The following is a 19,809-nucleotide window of genomic DNA, read 5'->3' on the forward strand; positions in this document are numbered from 1 at the left end:
AGTGCAGCTACACAAGGTTAGCTTACGTGCACCAACACTTTTCTCTGTTCTTTCCATTATTCATCAACACAAGAATGAAGACTTCTAATTCTGAACAAAATACTACAACCTTAACATTTGCACATCCTCCTTTCCCATTTAGCTGTTTGATATTAGTTAAAAGACATTATCTAGCTGCAAGAATATCCTGGCTGCTCCAATATCTACTCACATGGCTCAACAAGGTCCTGCTTACCTAAAACTACCAGGCGCAAGGCCAAGTGGAGGAGAGGCAATGTTGAGAGCTATTCCTTCCACAGATGCACTTGATGGGGAGAGAAGACCCAAGGGTGCACTACTGCTACTCTCATCAACAAGGAGCTCCGAAACTGGTGGTGGTTCTGTTCTCACATTTTTCTTTGTTGGACTCCCTTTGCCTCTTCCCTTTTTCCTATTCATTAGAAGATACAAATGCAAAATTCTTCTGTTAACAATACAGAAAAAAGAAAATAAAGACAAAGATTCAATGCAAAGCTGTTCAGTTACATATACAAAAACAAAAACACATAAATCCTACATTACAATATACACCATAATTATTTCTGTAAAGGAGAAAAACTTACCCTCTTCTCTTTATCCGGTCAATGTTTGGAGTGCTTCTCATCCCTTCGTCTGCACTACTCCCAATGTCAGCCTTCTCACCATCATCCTCCTCCTCACATTCTTTAACCTTTTTCTCCTTCTCTTTCTCCCTCTCCTCTTCCTTCTTTTTCTCCATTTCCTGCCGTCTTTGTTCTGCTTTCTCCATTCGTTCAAAAGCCTTCATATATGCAGCAATCTTTCTCTCCTCCCTAGTCATCTTTTGTTTGTCACCTGGCTTTGGAGTTTCCGGGGTTGTGGGTGCAGACTGTCCCGAAGGAGTAGTCGTTGTGGTTGTAGGTGTTGTTGCACTGGAGCCTGAGGAAGTTCCCCAAGATGTTGAAGTGGATGATGAAGATGAAGCTGAGCTCTCCTTCGTGGTGACAGCTACCTCCTTGGAAACCATGGATTCATCCGAAGAACTGCCAGGGTTTTTGACAGGGGATTTGACACAACCTGATGCTCTTCGTTGCTTGACTGGGGTGGTCACCCCTACCACAGGAAGAGTTGTTATGGTGGGGGACACAGCTGGTGGGGGAACTACAGGTGTCAACACAACAGGAGGAATAACTTCTGGGGTCGATGCATCCGTTTGCACTTCTGTAGAACCCAGCCGTTTCCCCCTCTGTCTCTTCAATGTTTTGGTCTTTTTTCTACTGAAAATTAAACAATAAAACTTTTTAAAACCATCAATGAAGTAAACATCATTAAATTCTTTCAAATAGATAACATGCTTTAACAATTTGTCCTGGCTAATATTACACATACACTTACACATTTTCCCTTATTAGGGAAAAGTCCTTGGTATATAAAATAGAAATAAAAAATATTACACATCCTTATTTAGCTTAAGAAGACTGACCCTCCACTTCAGTACAAGGTCTCCTCTTCAGGCAAATAATGTTAGGTTGGTCCGCAATAAGTAAATAATTACGTCACCAACTTGGTAAGATTACACAGTCTGCACTGCTTTATGACATCAAACATACCAAAAGGACTTTTCCCCTGCAATTACAGCACCTCTATTCAATACTTACCCAGGATTCAGCCCATATTTTCTTAACAGACTGGGGACTGGTGACAAGGAAACTCCAGGCCCTCTTTTCACAGGTCCTAACTCACATTCATGATCTTCATCACGAGAACACTGCAGGTCCTGAGTCGAGGTGGCTGTGTCCAGTGGGAGAGTGATTTCCTCGTCCTGCTCAACTTTTCTGATCGTTACAACATATAAGTGAAGAGAGCCCCTTTCCAAAAGATGTCGAATCTGCAGAGAATAAAAAAGGTGTATTTCTACTAACATGAAATATGTTTTATATATACTAAATGCCCTTTCCCTTTTGTAACAGGGTAGCGGCCTGTATGCTTGATCTAAAACTAAACTGAGAAACTAACCTCAGCATTTGGTGTACAAGATCTTCTGATAAATCTAGCATCATTGCCATAGGTACGAGCATCCACACACACAGTAAGACGTTCCTTGGGCATACGGTAGAAGAGCATGAATGGCATGAATTTCTGTGCCAGAAGTGGTTGCTGTGCTTGAAACTGTGATGCCAGCAAGTACTTGCCTCGGTACTCAATGACTGCAGTGTTAGACACCATTTTCTCAACAGCAACTACAATCTGATGAAGCAGGGGGAAAAAGTATATATAAATTTAGAAAATAGAAAATGAAGTGAAGGCTGTTGTTAAGATGATGAGAGCAGGTAAGGCACCTGTTCTGGATGGATGTTATGCAGAATGTCTGAAAAAAGGAGGTACAGTGATGGTGGACTGGCTGGTGAGGCTATTTAATATTTGTTTATGCGAGGGTACACATGGGAGAGAGTCCTGGATGGAAGGGTGGTAGATAGTGTGTTAATGGACTATGTAGTGGTAGATAGGAGTATAATAGGAAGAGTTAAAGATGTACATGTTGGGGCATTCTACGTGAAGTGTACACACCCTCCTGACAGCTCTGTCACAGAATCTTATGAAATTGATATCATTTGTTGGTTATGATGAATAAAGTTCACATACCAAGTATGAGGCCTACCAGGTCATTGAGGTCATATCTATGGCCAGGTCAATTTGGAGTCAAACCTAAACCTTTGATAAGTCATAACTTTGGCCAGAATGCACCAATCTGAACGATTTTGGTACCAAAATGTTCAGGAAAGAGAGATCTTTCAAATGAGTGAAAGCACAATGTTCTTGGGACAATTTTGCCATGATGACCTTATTTTCAACTCTTTGACCTTTGACCCTAGCCAAATTGCAACTTTGATCAGCCTAATTTTTTTTTCTTAAATTAGCTCTGTTTATCCTCTGTAGCCTCAGAAAAAATAAAAATGGGATCTCCATGGGTTTTGAAAATATGGGTATTTATGTACCAACATAAATGTTATGGGTGCGGGAGTCGCGGCCCAGAACTTTACACCTGCAGCGCCATTGTCGGTCATACACCTGCAGTGCTATTGTCGGTCTACCGACATAAACATTTAGCTTGGACAGCATGCTGCACAAGCCATTGAAGCCACCCAAGACTCAGTCAAGAGGTATATAACTTATCATCATACTTATTTACAGACTATTACCACTAATGCTAGCCTACAAAATTTTGTGTTGTGTGAAATAAAGGAAAGAACATGGTATTGTGTTGCATTCTGGTATTAAGAAGCAGCTATATTGATATATTGATCCAAAGATAAAAGACAACAAAAAAATAGTGGTTTATTTAAAAAACAAAACAAAAAACATGGTTTAAACCATTGGTTTAAACCACTTGGTTTAAACCAATCCACCCTGATTGGCACTTTTAAATATAGCTGTATAACTGAAATTACATATGCTATTGTGATTGTTGAGTGTATGATGCGTTCAGTTGTATGGACTTGCAGTTGCAATTGCAACTGGAGAGGAGTGAAGTTGCAGAGAGAGAAAATGCATTTGTGTTTGCTGCTACTGCAGGCTGGTGCAAAGGATTGGTAAACTGGGAGTCGTGTTGCAGTGTTTGGTGAAGGTGCAAAATGCTGTACGGTGTATTTGTGAGTTGTTTATTCAGTATGAGCGTTTTGGTGCTTGTTTTACAGTTTTTGTGTTATGAAGCGTTTGTCGGATTCTGTTTGAATTTATAGCATTGCAGAAGCATACTACAAGTTGCTTCTGTCTTAAATTTGTATAAGGTAATTTCAAATAATATTCTTTATATTATTTATAAACCGTCAATTTTTGCTTTTTGGATCTTTTCAGACTCATCTTCATAAGATGGCAAATCAAAAGTACTGCAGAGATCCACTAAAGATCCATAAATCCCTGCAAAAGAAAGATCTAAGAAATGTTTCTTCTCAGCTTTTGCAGAAGTTCTCATCTTTTCTTATCAAGGGTGATAAGCTTTGTTCTGTTTGTAGGAAGAGGCTTGCACAGTTATCAATTGAGGAAATCACTTCAGAGGAGTCTCAAAGTCCAGTATCTGAAGCGGAGCTGAATGTGATGAATAGCCAAGAAGAGGATTCAGATGTTGTGGAAGGAGAAGTTGAAGTTGAATTACTGAACAAATCATTGTCTTTTATCGGTGAGAGCCCCTTTTATAAAAGGAAAGCCATAAGGCATCCGACTTACGTGGATGAGAAAAGGTTGAAAGTTGAAGAATCTTTTAAGAGAAAGCTGGATTTGGTAGCTGGTAGTAGTTCAGGAAAACAAGATATGCCACAAAGGTGTAATGTCAACTGTATGCCAGAAATCATCCAGTCTTTAAAGGATAAGTATCAACAATCAAGTCGTACCGATCAAATCAGAATTCTAACCATATTTGCAACCAGTATGAGTATTAGAAAACTGATGAATGAGTTCGATTGCTCTCAGAGAATGGCCGTACAAGCACACCATATACTAAAGGAGAAAGGAATGTTAGCTTCACCTAACCCTAAGCTGGGCAGAGTGCTTTCTGAGGAAGTAAAATCTTTAGTCCTTGAATATTATCGCAGTGATGACACAAGTCGAGTTTTATCAGGAAAGAAGGATTGTCTAGTCGTGCGAACTGAAGGAGAAAAGCAGGTATTACAGAAACGACTTGTTCTCAACAATTTGAAGGAACTTCATCGCAGTTTCAAAGACAAGTACCCTGAGGCAAAAGTATCATTCTCAAAATTTGCTATGCTACGGCCACGTGAGTGTGTTCTTGCAGGAGGTAGTGGAACTCACTCAGTATGCGTATGTACAATACATCAAAATTTTGTTGTCAGTAGAACCGAAAACTGCAACCGGAAGAACCTACATGATTAGCAAGAAGGAGTCTGATGCAACAAAGTGATGACTCTTCTCAAATGAATACCTACTTTTTTTTTTTTTTGCTTTTGAATGCTTCCAATAATTTTGTTTTGCCTCTATTTTATTTTTCAGTATTAACCAAAATGTGTATATAACTGATTTAATGTTTTCGACATGTGCCAAATTTCTAAAATTGAATAAAATATCTCCAATTACAGCTTCTTTATTCTTTTGGTATAGGTGTTACAAGTGCTTTGTTTCCAAGAAGTGGCAACCTAGAAAGGGGGAGAGGTCGTATTTTGGAAAGACTGAAATATGATAAGTGTGTCAATATAAATCATATACTCTCAAAACGACTATTTACAAACACTATCTGATGTTATAAATGACCCCAGTAGTGACATAACTGAAAATACCACCCACCTGGTGGTACTTAAATGCCCATGAATTAAAAGTCTTTGGAGATCCCATTTTTATTTTTCCTGAAGTTATGAAAGATAAAATGGAGCTAACATTAGAAATTTTTTGGCCAGATCGAAGCTGCACTTTGGCCGGGGTCAAAGGTCAAAGAGTTCAAAACAAGGTCATCATGACAAAATTGTCCCAGGAATGTCGTTCTTCCACTCATTTGATAGACCTCTCTTTCTTAAGCATTTTGGTACCAAAATCATTTAGGTCGGTCAATTATGGCCAAAGTTATGACCTCTCAAAGGTTTAGGGTCAACCAGTTTGACCCAAAATTCACCTTACCATAAAAATGGTCATAGGTGACCCAGAGCCATAAAAATTGGTATTTAATGTTTTCTCATTAGACTCAACCTGCTTGCAAAAAATTATCAAAATCGATGACCTAGTGTCAAGATTTTGCCAAAAAGTGTGTACACTTCATGTAGAATGCCCCTGTTCTAAGGGGAGAGTGTGGGGGAATATCAGATCATTTTTTGGTGGAAGGTAAGTTGAGAGTGGAGGATAGATGGCAAAAGAGGAAAAGGACAAAAGGTAGGGAGGTGCTTAGAGTGAACTCTTTAAAGGAAAAGGAGAAGGAGTACAAGAAGAAGCTGAGAGAGGAGTGGGAGGGAGTGAAGGATAGAGAAGTGCTAGGAGTGGAGGAGGAATTAGGATGGTTCAAGGAGGGAGTCACAAAGTGTGCAAAGATGGTGTCTGGAACAAGAAGGATGGGAGGAAATACAAGGAAGGGTAGTGAATGGTGGGATGAGGAAACAAAGGTTATAGAAGAGAAGAAGTGAGCGTTCACAGATTGGTTACAAAATAGGACAAGGGAGTCATATGAGAGGTACAATGAAAAGAGAAGTAAGAAGTTATCATGAAAATATTACAAACACTGATAAGGCCAAAACTGGAATATACCGCACTGATATGGTCACCAAGTACAAAAAAGAATACAAGAAAATTAGAAAGAATACAAAAAGCAACGACAAAGTTGGTCCCAACATTTGCAAACCTAACATATGAACAAAGACTGGCCAAACTGGAATTACCAACCCTGGAACAAAGAAGAGAACGAGGGGACCTAATAACCGTCTACAGAATTATGAAAGGAAAAGAATGCCTTAATAGAGGACCTATTAAAACAGGACAGAGGAAAAACAAGAGGACATGCAATGAAACTCAAAAAGGATAACTACAGAAGAGACTTGAAAAAGAACAGCTTCCCACATAGAGTGATAGATGTATGGAACAAATTGGATGAAGAAATAGTGTGTGCAAACACAATACAACAATTTAAGAACAAACTTGATTTTGCGAGATACAAAAATGGGTCACCACGAGCATAGCTCCCCTTCCCGTATAATACAACTAGGTAAATACAAGGTAAAGGAGGCAAAGAGGAGAGATGTGAAATGGGGTAAGAGTATGAGAAAATTTTGAAAGTAATAAAAAGATGTTTTGGAAAGAAATTAAGAGAGGAAGAGGAGGCGAATCAAGTAGAGATGAAAAGGTAAAAGGTGCAGATCGAGAGATGACAAAGGAAGAGAAGGCAGTGAGGGGAAGATGGGCAGAGTATTTTAGGGAATTGCTAAATGTGAAGGAGGATAGGGAGGGAAAGATAGTTGCAGTGAGAAGTGCTAAGAAAATGACTGTGATGAGTGAGGAAAATGGAGGAGAAATAAGGAAGGATGAAGTGAAGGCACTTGTTAAGATGATGAGAGCAGGTAAGGCACCTGGTCTGGATGGATGCCATGCAGAATGTCTAAAAAAAAAAGAGGTACAGTGATGGTGGACTGGCTGGTGAGGTATGTTTGTTGGAGAGAGGGTAGAGTGCTGGAGGACTGGAGGAGTGCCTATATAATTCCACTTTACAAGGGAAAAGGGGACAAGTGTGAATGTAGTAGTTTCAGAGGGATTAGCTTGTTAAGTATAGTTGGGAAGGCTTATGGGAGGATCTTGATTGAGAGGATTAGGAGATAAACAGAGGCAGTAATTGATGAGGAACAGTGTGGATTTAGTACTGGTAGAGGTTGCATAGATAAGATTTTGGTGGTAAGACAGACATGTGAGAAACCTATAGGAAAGGGTAAGGATGTTTTTTGGGCTTTTATGGATCTGGAAAAGGCTTATGACAGGGTAGACAGGAAGGCACTGTGGGAGTTTTTGCAGATATACGGGATAGGAGGAAAGCTTCTAGGAGCTGTCAGGAGTTTTTATGAGAGTAGTAGAGCATGGGACAGGATTAGAAATGGAGAGAGTGAGTGGTTCAAGGTAAAGGTGGAACTTCGTCAGGGATGTGCTATGTTGCCCTAACTGTTCAACTTATACATGAATGGGGTGGTGCGAGAGGTAAATGCAAGTGTGGTGGGTCAGGGATTGGAGACGGTTAAAGAAAATGGAGAAAAGTGGAAGGTGATCCAGCTGTTGTTTGCAGATGACAATGCGCTTCTAGCAGAATTAGAGGAGGGATTGAGGAAGTTAGTGACAGAGTTTGGGAAAGTGTGTGAAAGAAGAAAGTTGAAGATAAGGTGATGAGATGTACAAGGGGTGAAAGTGGCACCAGACTGGAAGTAAGCATTAAGGGAGAGTGACTGGAGGAAGTGGATAGTTTTAGATACTTGGGTGCAAATGTGGCAGGAAAGGGTGGAGTAGAGGTGGGGGTAGAATGTAGATTGAGAGAAGCGAGTAAATGCCTTGGTGGATTAAAAAGTGTAATGAGGAATAGACATTTGGGAATGGAGGCTAAGAGGAGACTGTATGAAGGAGTGATTGTGCTGACAGCACTGTATGGGGCAGAAACATTGAACATAAAAGATGAAGAGAGAAGGAGTTTGAATGTGTTTGAGATGAGGTGTCTGAGAAGTATGATAGGGGTTACTAGGCTGGATAGAGTGAGAAATGAGGTGAGGAGAACAGGGGTGGAAAGGGAGTTGGGAGATAGGGTGGATGAAAGAGTATTGGGATGGTTTGGACACATGGAAAGAATGAGTGAAGAAAGACTAGTAAAAGAGGTGTGGAAGGCAGATGTGGAAGAAGTGAACATGAGGGGGCGACCTAGGATGAGATGGATGGATGGGGTAAAAGGGGCTTTGGGGAAGAGGGGAATGTCTGTTGAGGAAGGATGGGAGAGGACAGAAAACAGGGGTGAATGGAGAATGGTTGTATATGGATGATGTTGTGATCCATGAGGTGGAATGGTTGGGGGGGTGGGGGGAGAGGGAATATGTGTGAGGAAAATTTGATGCAGCCTGAAGGGATTTCTCTCAGTCTTCTCCTTTTCTGCATGAGGGGATGGAGAGGGGGGGTCGCCAATTTGATGAAGCAGCCTTGCTGTGGATGTGGTGTGTCTTACAACACTGCTTCTGACCCAGGACAGTGGACAAGATGCAAGGATGACCCGTCATCCAGAAGGTGCCAAGATAAGAGGGAGGGAAGAGGGTGGAGGGGAGTGGAGTATGATAGAAATGGAATGGGTGGGAGTGGTTTTTATGCCTTTGTTTTTTTGGGTACCTCCCTTGTAAGGGGGAAAAGTGCCATTGGTATATGTATGTAGAAAATGCCATAATTATGCAAGCAAAAAGTAACTATTGTATATCATTCTGCAAGGACTAGAGCAATGATTGCACTTAACTAAATTAATTTTTCCATTGTTTGGAGAGTAATAACATGACTTTCAATCAAAATGTTCCTAAAAACAAACATCAATCAATATCACCATACCCACCTTTTTATCATATTCATCAACGAGAGGCGACGGGTTGGGAAGGGTATGACATCTCTGCCCATGACTCATGATACTCTGAGTGGAGGCTCGAAGGTCAGCAGAGATCCCATTAATTCTAGCAGAGTGAACCCTAGCTCGAAGCTCCGGAGAATAATGATTTGTAACTGCAGATTCATAACCTTCCACCCACGCACGCAGTCTCTCCACATGAGTACCACTGCAGCTGTCGTCTCCTCCATCAGCACTTACACTACTACTTTTACGCTGCACAAAGCAATATAATCACATTAATTCTACATAAAACAAAAATTATCAGTAGACAAACATTTCCCAATTTAACATGAAATATTCCAATATGCTTACAATCTAGACAAATATATGATGGAAATTAGTTCTATACAACCCATATGAAATATTAAACCATGTCCAAATCTGAACATTGTAATAGCCCTATTAATTTGATTTCTGATGTTGAGTTTAAAAATATTTATGAATAATGTGAATATTTCTTTTGGCTGTCTAACTCCTGTGTTTGCTGGCCTTGCTGTGGATGTGCTGTGCCTTGTGACACTGCTTCTGACCCAGGGCTGTGGACAAGATGCAGGGATGACCCGTCATTCAGGAGGTGCCAAGATAAGAGGGAGGGTAGAGGGTGGAGGGGAGTGGAGTGTATTCAGGGATGGAATGGGTGGGAATGGTTTTTATGCCTTTATCTTTTTGGCTACCTCCCTTGTAAGGGGGAAAAAGCCTTTGGTATATGTATGTACATTCAGTTTCTTGGTTACTTTCTCAATGAAGCTTAATATATCAGGAATGAAAGTCAGGGATGTAAGAACATAAAAATGGAGAGGACTGCAAGACCATAAGGCCTACACTAGGTAGTTCCATGTCCCTTACCATCTGTCATCCCTATCCATAAAATTATCTAATCTTCTCTTAAAACAACCAATTGTTTCAGCATTTACTACATGCTTACTGAATCTATTCCATTCATTGGCCACTCTGTTGGTAAACCAATTCTTGCTTATTTCCTTCTTAACCCTTAGCATATGATGACACCAATGTCAATGTCATGAGGAGCAAGCAGGTACTGTATACGTCAATGATGGTGTTGGTTTCCTGGTTATATCTATTTTGTAGGTGTAGCTGAGTGACCCCCATACTCTGTGAACAGGCTTGATCACATTTTCTGTGGTTATCAACATTCAGGGTGAAAGAGAATGAGTATTACAACTGTAACTTTATATTTTATAATGTGCGTATTGTGATGTATTATCAAATCATCTTACATCAGGCAGCCTAACACTGTGCACGAGAATTTGACTCATATTGAAGAGGTTAACCTGTCTAATTTAAACCCATTATTATGAGTCCTGCCCTGTTGTCTTACTATGATGAAATTGCCTGTACTTATCTAATTCAAATACAGGGTGTCAGGAGTAAGAAGAGGACAAGTGAGGGAAGGGGTGGCTATACTAGTAAGTGAAGAAATAGGTAAGCATGTGGTGGAGTGTAAGAAGGTTTCTTCAGGGTTAATGTGGATGAAGGTGATATTGGGAAGGGAGATGTGGATCTTTGTAAGTGCATATGGGCCTGGTAATGAGAAGGGTGTAGAGGAAAGGGAGGTTTTTAGGATTTAAACGAGTATTGAGGGTTTAGGGAGAAATGTCAATATAGTAGTACTGGGAGACCTCAATGCTAAAGTAGGAGATGAATCAATATATGGAGTGGTTGGGAAGTGTGAAGTTCCAGGAAAAAATCGTACTGGAGAGTTGATGGTGGAGAGGTGTTTAGAGAGTTGATGATAGCTAACAGTGTTTAGAAACAAAGCACAAATACACATGGAAGAGGGCAGTGGATGGAAGAGTGGTTGATAAGGCTTTAATGGACTACATAGTGGCATCCAGGAGAAGAGTAGGAAGAGTTCTGGGTGTCCACGTTCTTAGGGCAGAGAGTGGGGAAATATCAGATAATTTTGTGGTGGAAGGTAAGGTGAATGTGGAGGACAGATGGAGAAAGAGGAAAAGAACAGAGGTAGGGAGGTTCTTGTAGTAAAATGCTTAAATGAGAAAGAAAAGAAGCAGGAGTACAAGAAGAAGCTAAGAGAAGTGTGGGAGGAGGTGAAGGATATAGTAGAGGTAGGAGTGGAGTGGGGGTGTTTCAAGGAGAGAGTAACAAGGTGTGCAAAGATGGTGTATGGAACAGGGAGGATGGAAGAAAACAGAAGGAAAGTGAGTGATGGGATGTAGGTTGTAGAAGAGAAGAAACAAGCATTCAAAGACTGCTTGCAAAATGGGAAAGAAACATACATGAAGTACAAAGAAAAATATATATATATATATATATATATATAAACATAAGATAAAGGAGGCAAAAAGGAGGGCAGATGTAAAATGGGGGAAGAGTATGACTGAAAATTTTGAAAGTAATAAATAGATGTTTTGGAAGGAAATTAAGAGAAAAAGGGGAGACAAATCAAGTAATGAAGAAAAGGTAAAAGGTGCAGATGAAGGGATGATAATGGAAAAGGCTGGTACGGGAAAGATAGGTAGCGTACTTTAGGGTGTTGCTAAATGTGGAGGAGGATAAGGAGGGAACAGTGGTTGCAGTGGGAGACACTAAGAAAATGACATTGATGGATGAGGAAAATAGAGAAATAAGAAAAGATGAGGTACAAGCAGTTATCAATATGATGAGAGCAGGTAAGGCACCTGGGTTAGATAGGTGTTATGCAGTGTCTAAAGAAGGAAGGTACAGTGATGTTAGACTGGCTAGTGAGGTTGTTTAATGTGTGTCTAAGGGAGGGTAGAGTGCTGGTTGAGTACCTGTATAGTTCTGTTTTACATGGTAAAAGGGGACAAATGTGAATGTAGTAGTTTCAGAGGGACCAGTTTGTTGAGCATAGTAGGGAAGGCTTATGGGAGGGTTTTGAGTAAGATTGGGAGACAGAGGGAGTAATTGGTGTGGAACAGTGTGGCTTTAGGACAGGTAGGGGTTATGTGGATCAGATTTTTGTGGCAAGACAGATATGTGAAAAAGCTTTAGCAAAGGGTAAGGATGCTTTTTTGGGCTTTTATGCATTTGGAAAAAGCTTATGACAGGGTGGATACAAAGGAACTGTGGGAGGTATTGCAGATATAAGGAATCGGTGTAAAGTTATTAAGGGCAGTCAAGAATTTTTACAAGAGAAGTTGAGCCTGTGTTAGAAATGGAGTGTGTGAGAGGCTTGAGGTAAAGGTGGGAATGTGCCTATGGTGTGTCATGTCCATGACTATTCAATATGTACATGAATGGGGTGGTACGGGAGGTAAATGCAAGGGTAATGCATTGCTTTTGACCCAGGGTGATAAGCAAGATGCAGGGATGACCAATCATCCATGAGGAGCCAAGATGAGAGGTAGAGAGGGGTGGTGGTTGCAGGTGGAATGGGTGGGAATGAAATGGGTGGGAGTGGAATTACACCTTTTGACATTGGCTACCTCTCTAATAGGGAGTAAAGAGCCCTTGGTATATGTATATATGGTTAATTATTTTTTATACCAAAATATATATACAATATTATATTATATATATATATATATATATATATATATATATATATATATATATATATATATATATATATATATATATATATATATACACACACACACATATATACACACATACATATATCAAAGGCTTTTTCCCCCTTACATGGGAAGTAGCCAAAAAACAAAGGCATAAAAACCATTCCCTCCCATTCCATCCCTAATAAAATCCACTCCCCTCCACCCTCTACCCTCCCTCTTATCTTGGCACCTCCTGGATGACAGGTCTTGCCCACTGTCCTGGGTCAGAAGCAGTGTCGCAAGACACAGCACATCCACAGCAAGGCTGCTTCATTAAATTGGCAACCCCCCCCCCCTCTCCATCACCTCATGCAGAAAAGGAGAAGACGGGGAGAAATCCCTTTGGGCTGCGTCAATTTTTTCTCACACATACTACATCACCCCCCATCCCCCTACCATTCCACCTCATGCATCACAATAACATCCATATACAACCATTCTCCATTCACCCCTGTCTTCTGTCCTCTCCCGTCCTTCCTCAACAGACATTCCCCTCTTCCCCAAAGCCCCTTTTACCCCATTCATCCATCTCATCCTAGGTCACCCCCTCATGTTCACTCCCTCCACTTCTACCTTCCACACCTCTTTTACTAGTCTTTCTTCACTCATTCTTCCCATGTCTCCAAACCATCCCAAAACTCATTCATCCACCCTATCTCCCAACTCCCTTTCCACCCCTGTTCTCCTCCTCACCTCCTCATTCCTCACTCTATCCAGCCTAGTAACCCCTATCATACTTCTCAGACACCTCATCTCAAACACATTCAAACTCCTCTCTTCCTCTCTTATGTTCCATGTTTCTGACCCATACAGTGCTGTCAGCACAATCACTCCATACAATCTCCTCTTAGCATCCATTCCCAAATGTCTATTTCTCATTACACTTTTTAATCCATCAAGGCACTTACTTCTCTCAATCTATATTCTACCTCCACTCCTCCCTTTCCTGCCACATTTGCACCCCAGTATCTAAAACTATCCATTTCTTCCAGTCGCTCTCCCTAATACTCACCTCCAGTCTGCTGCCACCTTCACCCCTTGTACATCTCATCACCTTACTTTTACCCACATTTATCTACAACTTCCTTCTTTCACACACTTTCCCAAACTCTGTCACTAACTTCCTCAATCCCTCCTCTGATCCTGCTACAAGCACAGTGTCATCCGCAAACAACAGCTAGATCACCTCCCACTTTTCTCCATTTTCTTTAACCATCTCCAATCCCTGACCCACCACCCTTGCATTTACCTCTCGCACCACCCCATCCATGTATAAATTGAACAGCCAGGGTGACATAACACATCCCTAATGAAGTCCCACCTATACCTCGAACCACTCATTCTCTCCATTTCTAATCCTGACACACGCTCTACTACTCTTGTAAAAACTCTTGACTGCTCCTAAAAGCTTTCCTCCTATCCCGCATATCTGCAAAATCTCCCACAGTGCCTTCCTGTCTACCCTGTCATAAGCCTTTTTTAAATACATAAAAGCCCAAGGGGGAGTGGGTGGGGGATGGGGGGTGAGGAAGTATGTATGAGAAAAATTTGACGCAGCCCAAAGGGATTTCTCCCCTGTTTTCTCCTTTCCTGCATGAGGGGATGGAGAGGGGGGGGTCGTCGAATTTATGAAGCGGCCTTGCTGTGGATGTGCCGTGTCTTGCGACACTGTTTCTGACCCAGGGCAGTGGACAGGATGCAGGGATGACCCGTCATCCAGGAGGTGCCAAGATAGGAGGGAGGGAGGAGGGTGAAGGGAAGTGGAATACATGGGAAATGAAATGGGTGGGAGTGATTTCTATGCCTTTTTCTTTTTGGCTACCCCCTCGTGTAAGGGGGAAAAAGCCTTTGGTATATGTATGTATAGAAGCCCAAAAAACATCCTTTCCCTTTCCTACAGGTTTCTCACATATCTGTCTTACCACAAAAATCTGATCTACGCAACCTCTACCTGTCCTAAACCCACACTGTTCCTTCCCCAATTACTCCCTCCTTTCTTCTCCTAATCCTCTCAATCAAGATCCTCCCATAAGCCTTACCAACTGCATTTAACAAGCTAATCCCTCTGAAACTACTACACTCACACTTGTCCCCTTTTCCCTTGTAATGTGGAACTATACAAGCACTCCTCCAGTCCTCTGGCACTCTACCCTCTCTCCAACAAATATTAAATAACCTTACCAGCCAGTCCACCATAACTATACCTCCTTTTTTTAGACATTCTGCATGGCATCCATCCAGACCAGGTGCCTTACCTGCTCTCATCATCTTAATAAGTGCCTTCACTTCATCCTTCTTTATTTCTCCTCCATTTTCCTCATTCATCATGGCCATTTTCTTAGCACTTCTCACTGCAACTAACTTTCCCTCCCTATTCTCCTTCACATTTAGCAACTCCCTACAATACTCTGCCCATCTTCCTCTTCTTACTGCCTTCTCTCCATCTGCACCTTTTACCTTTTCTTCTCTACAATATATATATATTTATATATATATATATATATATATATATATATATATATATATATATATATATATATATATATATATATATATATATTTTTTTTTTTTTTTTTTTTTTTTTTTTTTTCCCAACTGCATCTGCATCGAATACAAATTTTAATGACCTTCAAAAATTCCATGTTCTTAAGGTTCTTGCAATGTCCTCATTATATAAGTTGAGAGTGGAGGATAGATGGAGAAAGAGGAACAGGACAGAAGGTACGGAGATGCTTAGAGTAAACTGCTTAACCCCTTCCCTACAATGACGCCTAAGTAGGTGTCACAAGGCATGAGTGGGTATACGATGATGCCGCCATTGGAGTCTTCATTATATTTATCTTGTAGTTGTAGCTGAGTGACTCCCATTTTCTGTGAACTGGCTTGATCATATTTTCTGTGGTTATTAATATTCAGAGTGAGAGAAAAAGTAATACAGCTGTAACTTTATATTTCATTATGCAAGCATTATGATGCATCATTGAATCATCGTACACCAGGCAGCTGATGCTGCCCACGAGAATTTGACTCATATTGAAGAGGTTTAAATAAGAAAGAAAAAGAGGAGTACAAGAAGAACATGAGAGAAGATTGGGAGGAAGTGAAGGATAAGGTAGAACTAGGAGTGGAAGAGGAATGGGGATGTTTCAAGGGGGGAGTCACAAGGTATAAAAAGATGGTGTGTGAAACAAGGAAGACAGGAGGAAATAGAAGGAGGGGTAATGAGTGGTGGGATGAAGCAAAGAAGGTTGTAGAAAAGAAGAAACAAGCACTCACAGATTGGTTACAAAATAGGACGAATCATATGAGAGGCACAAAGAAAAAAGAAGTAAAAAGAAGTAAAGCATAAGATAAAGGAGGCAAAGAGGAGAACATACGTGAAATGTTAAGAGTATAACAAAATCATGAAAGTAATAAAAAGGATATAAAATCAGTGAAAAAGAAGTTAAGAAAGAGGGATCTGAAAAAGACCTGGGAGTGATCATCACAAAAGATATGTCCCCTGACAAACATATAAACAAGATTGTTGGCAAAACCTACAACTTACCAAGAGCAATAACAGTGGCTTTTACCTACTTAGATATAGAAATGGTAAGGAAAATACTAGTCACAATGATAAGGCCCAAATTGGAGTATGCAGTGACACTGTGGTCACCCAGTACAAAAAAGAATATAAAGAAGATTGAAAGAATCCAGAGAGCAGTTACGAGGATGGCCCTAGAACTATAAAAAATCCCATATGAAGAAAGACTGTTAAAATTGGAGTTGCCGACTCTGGAACAGAGAGAAAGAGGTGATTTGTTGACCATCTATAGAATTATGAAGGGCATAAAAGTCCTTGACAGAGAAGACTTACTAAATTTGGATTAAAGAAACACAAGAGGACATGGAAAGCTTAAAAAGAACAATTATTGAAGGGACATGAAAAAGAACAGCTTTCCCCACAGAGTGGTGAATATATGGAACACATTGGATGAGAAAACTGTGTGTGCAAAACAATACAAGACTTTCAGAGCAAACTGGATATGGAGAGACACAAAGACAGGACACCACGAGCTTAGCTCCCCTTTCCCGTAAGATACAACTAAGTAAATATATAAAGTGAGGAACGAGGTGAGGAGAGTGGGGGTGGAAAAGGAGTTGGGAGATAGGGCTGATGAAAGAGTAGTGGAATGGCTTGGATACATGGAAAGAATGAGTGAAGAAAAATTAGTAAAAGAAGTGTGGAAAGCAGAGGTGGATGGAGTGAACATGAGGAGGTGACCATGGATGAGATGGATGGATGGGGTAAAAGGGGTGTTGGAAAAAAGGGGGATAGGGGAGGGGGGTTTAGGGACTGTGTGAATGATGTTCTGAAGCATCCAGAAGGGATTTCTCCGTCTTCTCTTTTTCTGCATGAGGGGATGGAGAGGGCAGTCACTGATCAAATGAAGTGGCCTTGCTGTGGATGTGCTGTGTCTTGCTGCATTGCTTCTGCCCCTGGGCAGTGGGCGAGATGCAGGGATGAGACCCACCATCCAGGAGGAGCCAAGAAAAGAGGGAGGGAAGGGTGGTGAATGGAAGTGGATTATGTGGGGATGAAATGAGTGGGAGTGGATTTATGCCTTTGATTTTGGCTATATATATATATATATATATATATATATATATATATATATATATATATATATATATATACAGTCAAACCTCGGTTATCGAACGCTTCTGTTCTCGACCAAATCGGTTTTCGACCAAAAAGTTCGAGAATTTTACATCTCAGAACTCGACCAAATTTCGGCTCTCGAACAAACCGAAAGAAGCCGAGCATACCCGAACGCGGCTCACTCGCGAGCCGAGAGAACTCGAACGCCAAGGACGCTTCCTCTGTAGCGCATTTGCGATCAAAGTTCATTCCGAGCAGACGTGTTCGTTCTTATTTACGTAAATCTGACTTTTTTTCATCTTTGCATCGTGTATTAGCCCCTAATCATGGGTCCAAAGAAAGCAAGTTCAAGTGGTGAAGAAAAGAGGAAAGTAGTGCACAAAACTATTGAATTTAAAAAAGAATTAATAGCGAAATATGAATCTGGCGTTCGTGTGTCTGCATTGGCTAAGGAGTTTGGGATGGCGAAATCGACGATAAGCACCATCCTAAAAAATAAAGACCAGGTTAAAGCAAGTGATGTGGCTAAAGGATCAAGTGTTTTTAGCAAACAAAGGCCACAGGTATTGGAGGAAGTGGAGAAACTTTTGCTGATTTTCGTAAATGAGAAACAGTTAGCAGGTGATACTCTTAGTGAAGATGCAATTTGTGCCAAAGCAAGACAATTGTATGAAGATTTGATAAAAAAAAGATCCTAGCATTATTCCGGAAGGGTTTGATTTTAAAGCAAGCAGAGGGTGGTTTGAAAAGTTTAAGAAAAGAAGTGGGATACACTTATTTATGGTAAACAGTATACAGTGCAGTTTATGGTGTAAAATAGTAAAAAAAAAATTAGAAAAAGTTGTTTTTTAGACTTGGAACGGATTAAAATTATTTACATTGATTATAATGGGAAAAATTGTTTCGGTTTTCGAACAAATCGCTTTTCGAACAGCCTTCTCGAACGGATTATGTTCGAAAACCGAGGTTTGACTGTATATAATTTGTTGTCAACACCTTTTCATAGCTCTAAGGACAATACCCTTGTTGCCTCTCTCTTCTTTCTTTCAGTATGGATAATCCCAAATTGTCAAGTCATTCCTCACATATACTGTCATCTAGATTAGTATTACTTTTAGTTGTTTAGTCGCTACCATGTACATTACATTCTTTTTTTTTAATTACATCACTCGCATATTTCAATTTGGAAAGAACAAAAAGATTTTCAATGAGATTTTTCATATGTTCATCAATATTGTGAAACAACACTCTTGTCTGTCAATAGTTGGTACATCCCTCCCAATAAACTATTAATCTGTATTCCTCTCCTGTTAATGTATACACCTCTCATATGACCCTGTTAACATGTTTTTCCAGTTACAAATCCATAGCCAAGACTACCCATTTCCTATCTTCCTTTGCTTTACTGCTTCACATCCAATTTTATAACAATGATGGTCTCCTCTTACCAATTTTTTCTTCTTTTTTTTCCACAGAATGTCATTTTTCCACCTCTGGCTCCAAACATAAACCTTATCTAGATCTTCCTACATGAATATGCACTCTTTTTTTTTTCTTTTTTTCTAATTACAATTTTGGTATATGTAGGTTGGTAAAACTATTTGTATCATCCATCAAACTGTTTATGTATTAGGAACATTACAGATGTCATAACTGAGTCCTGTGGGACCCAACAGTCATTTCTCTCCAATCCAACCTCTCATTTTTCATGTTCTCAAAAATTGATATTTCAAGAAATTTTCGTCCATTTCAGGGCACTCCCTTTAAATCTCCACTTGTACTTCAATTTCCACCTTAATCTTCTGTTGGGTACCATATCAAATGCTTTCTCTAGATCCAAAAAGAACAAACAAAATTTCTCTTGCAGCATATAAAAATAATATTTTTACTTGAGAAAAGTTATACACAAGAAATATGAAGAAAAGAAAAAATGTAAGAATAAAAATCTTCTAAGTACTACGTGTTGGCACAGCAAAGAAATTTGTTTCCACATAACGCTCTTGCTTATCAAAGTCATTCACTGAATTATATAAATGACTTGGCAAAATAATCCAGAACACTTACTCTTCTGGTCTTGATAGGGAGTCTCTTTTCTTTATCTTCTCTGTTGCTGATAATATTGTTGTTTTCCACGGTTCCTATCTTCCGAGGAAATTGAGTTTTACGACCATTTTTCGCATCCTTCAGGATCTTTACTTTCTTCTTCTTCAACATCTTCCTCTCAGGCAGCTTCCCACTGTAGCATTTGCTTTTGCTCCCCATAGGAAGATTGTCATCAGAGTCAGAAGAGGAATGCCTGCTACAGAAAGATACATTTCATTGTAAAAATAAGAAAATAAATACATAAATTAAAGAAATAAAATACAGGAAAAAAGGGGGGCTATACAATAATATTAACAGCAAAGACTATTCCTATGCCATTTCTTCTACAGCTTGAAACCATACTCTCATTTTACCTGCTAACAAATCAACATAGTTTACCTATTAACTTTCCCTTTTGCATGCACTTGTAA

The 19,809-nt window shown here is 40.0% G+C and overlaps 1 protein-coding gene across 3 annotated transcripts in view; it reads right to left on the reverse strand.

The window, feature by feature from the left end:
* upSET (SET domain-containing protein upSET) overlaps window positions 1–19,809 on the reverse strand; it is an 85,359-nt gene that overhangs the window by 22,290 nt on the left and 43,260 nt on the right. The window contains exons 5-10 of one of the 3 annotated variants that reach the window (XM_076185117.1): window positions 19,361–19,595; window positions 9,044–9,307; window positions 2,014–2,244; window positions 1,656–1,885; window positions 603–1,271; window positions 236–463 (exon numbers count right to left, since the gene is read on the reverse strand). In XM_076185117.1, the coding sequence (XP_076041232.1) occupies window positions 236–463; window positions 603–1,271; window positions 1,656–1,885; window positions 2,014–2,244; window positions 9,044–9,307; window positions 19,361–19,595 (1,857 nt within the window). Of the gene's footprint in view, window positions 1–235; window positions 464–602; window positions 1,275–1,655; window positions 1,886–2,013; window positions 2,245–9,043; window positions 9,308–19,360; window positions 19,596–19,809 lie in introns of all 3 variants that reach the window. The other 2 variants (XM_076185116.1, XM_076185118.1) reach the window with 2 other exon arrangements.

This window comes from Oratosquilla oratoria, chromosome 5 (assembly GCF_046742065.1).
Source record: "Oratosquilla oratoria isolate Oo_2021 chromosome 5, ASM4674206v1, whole genome shotgun sequence".
In the NCBI taxonomy this organism is placed as follows: domain Eukaryota; kingdom Metazoa; phylum Arthropoda; class Malacostraca; order Stomatopoda; family Squillidae; genus Oratosquilla; species Oratosquilla oratoria.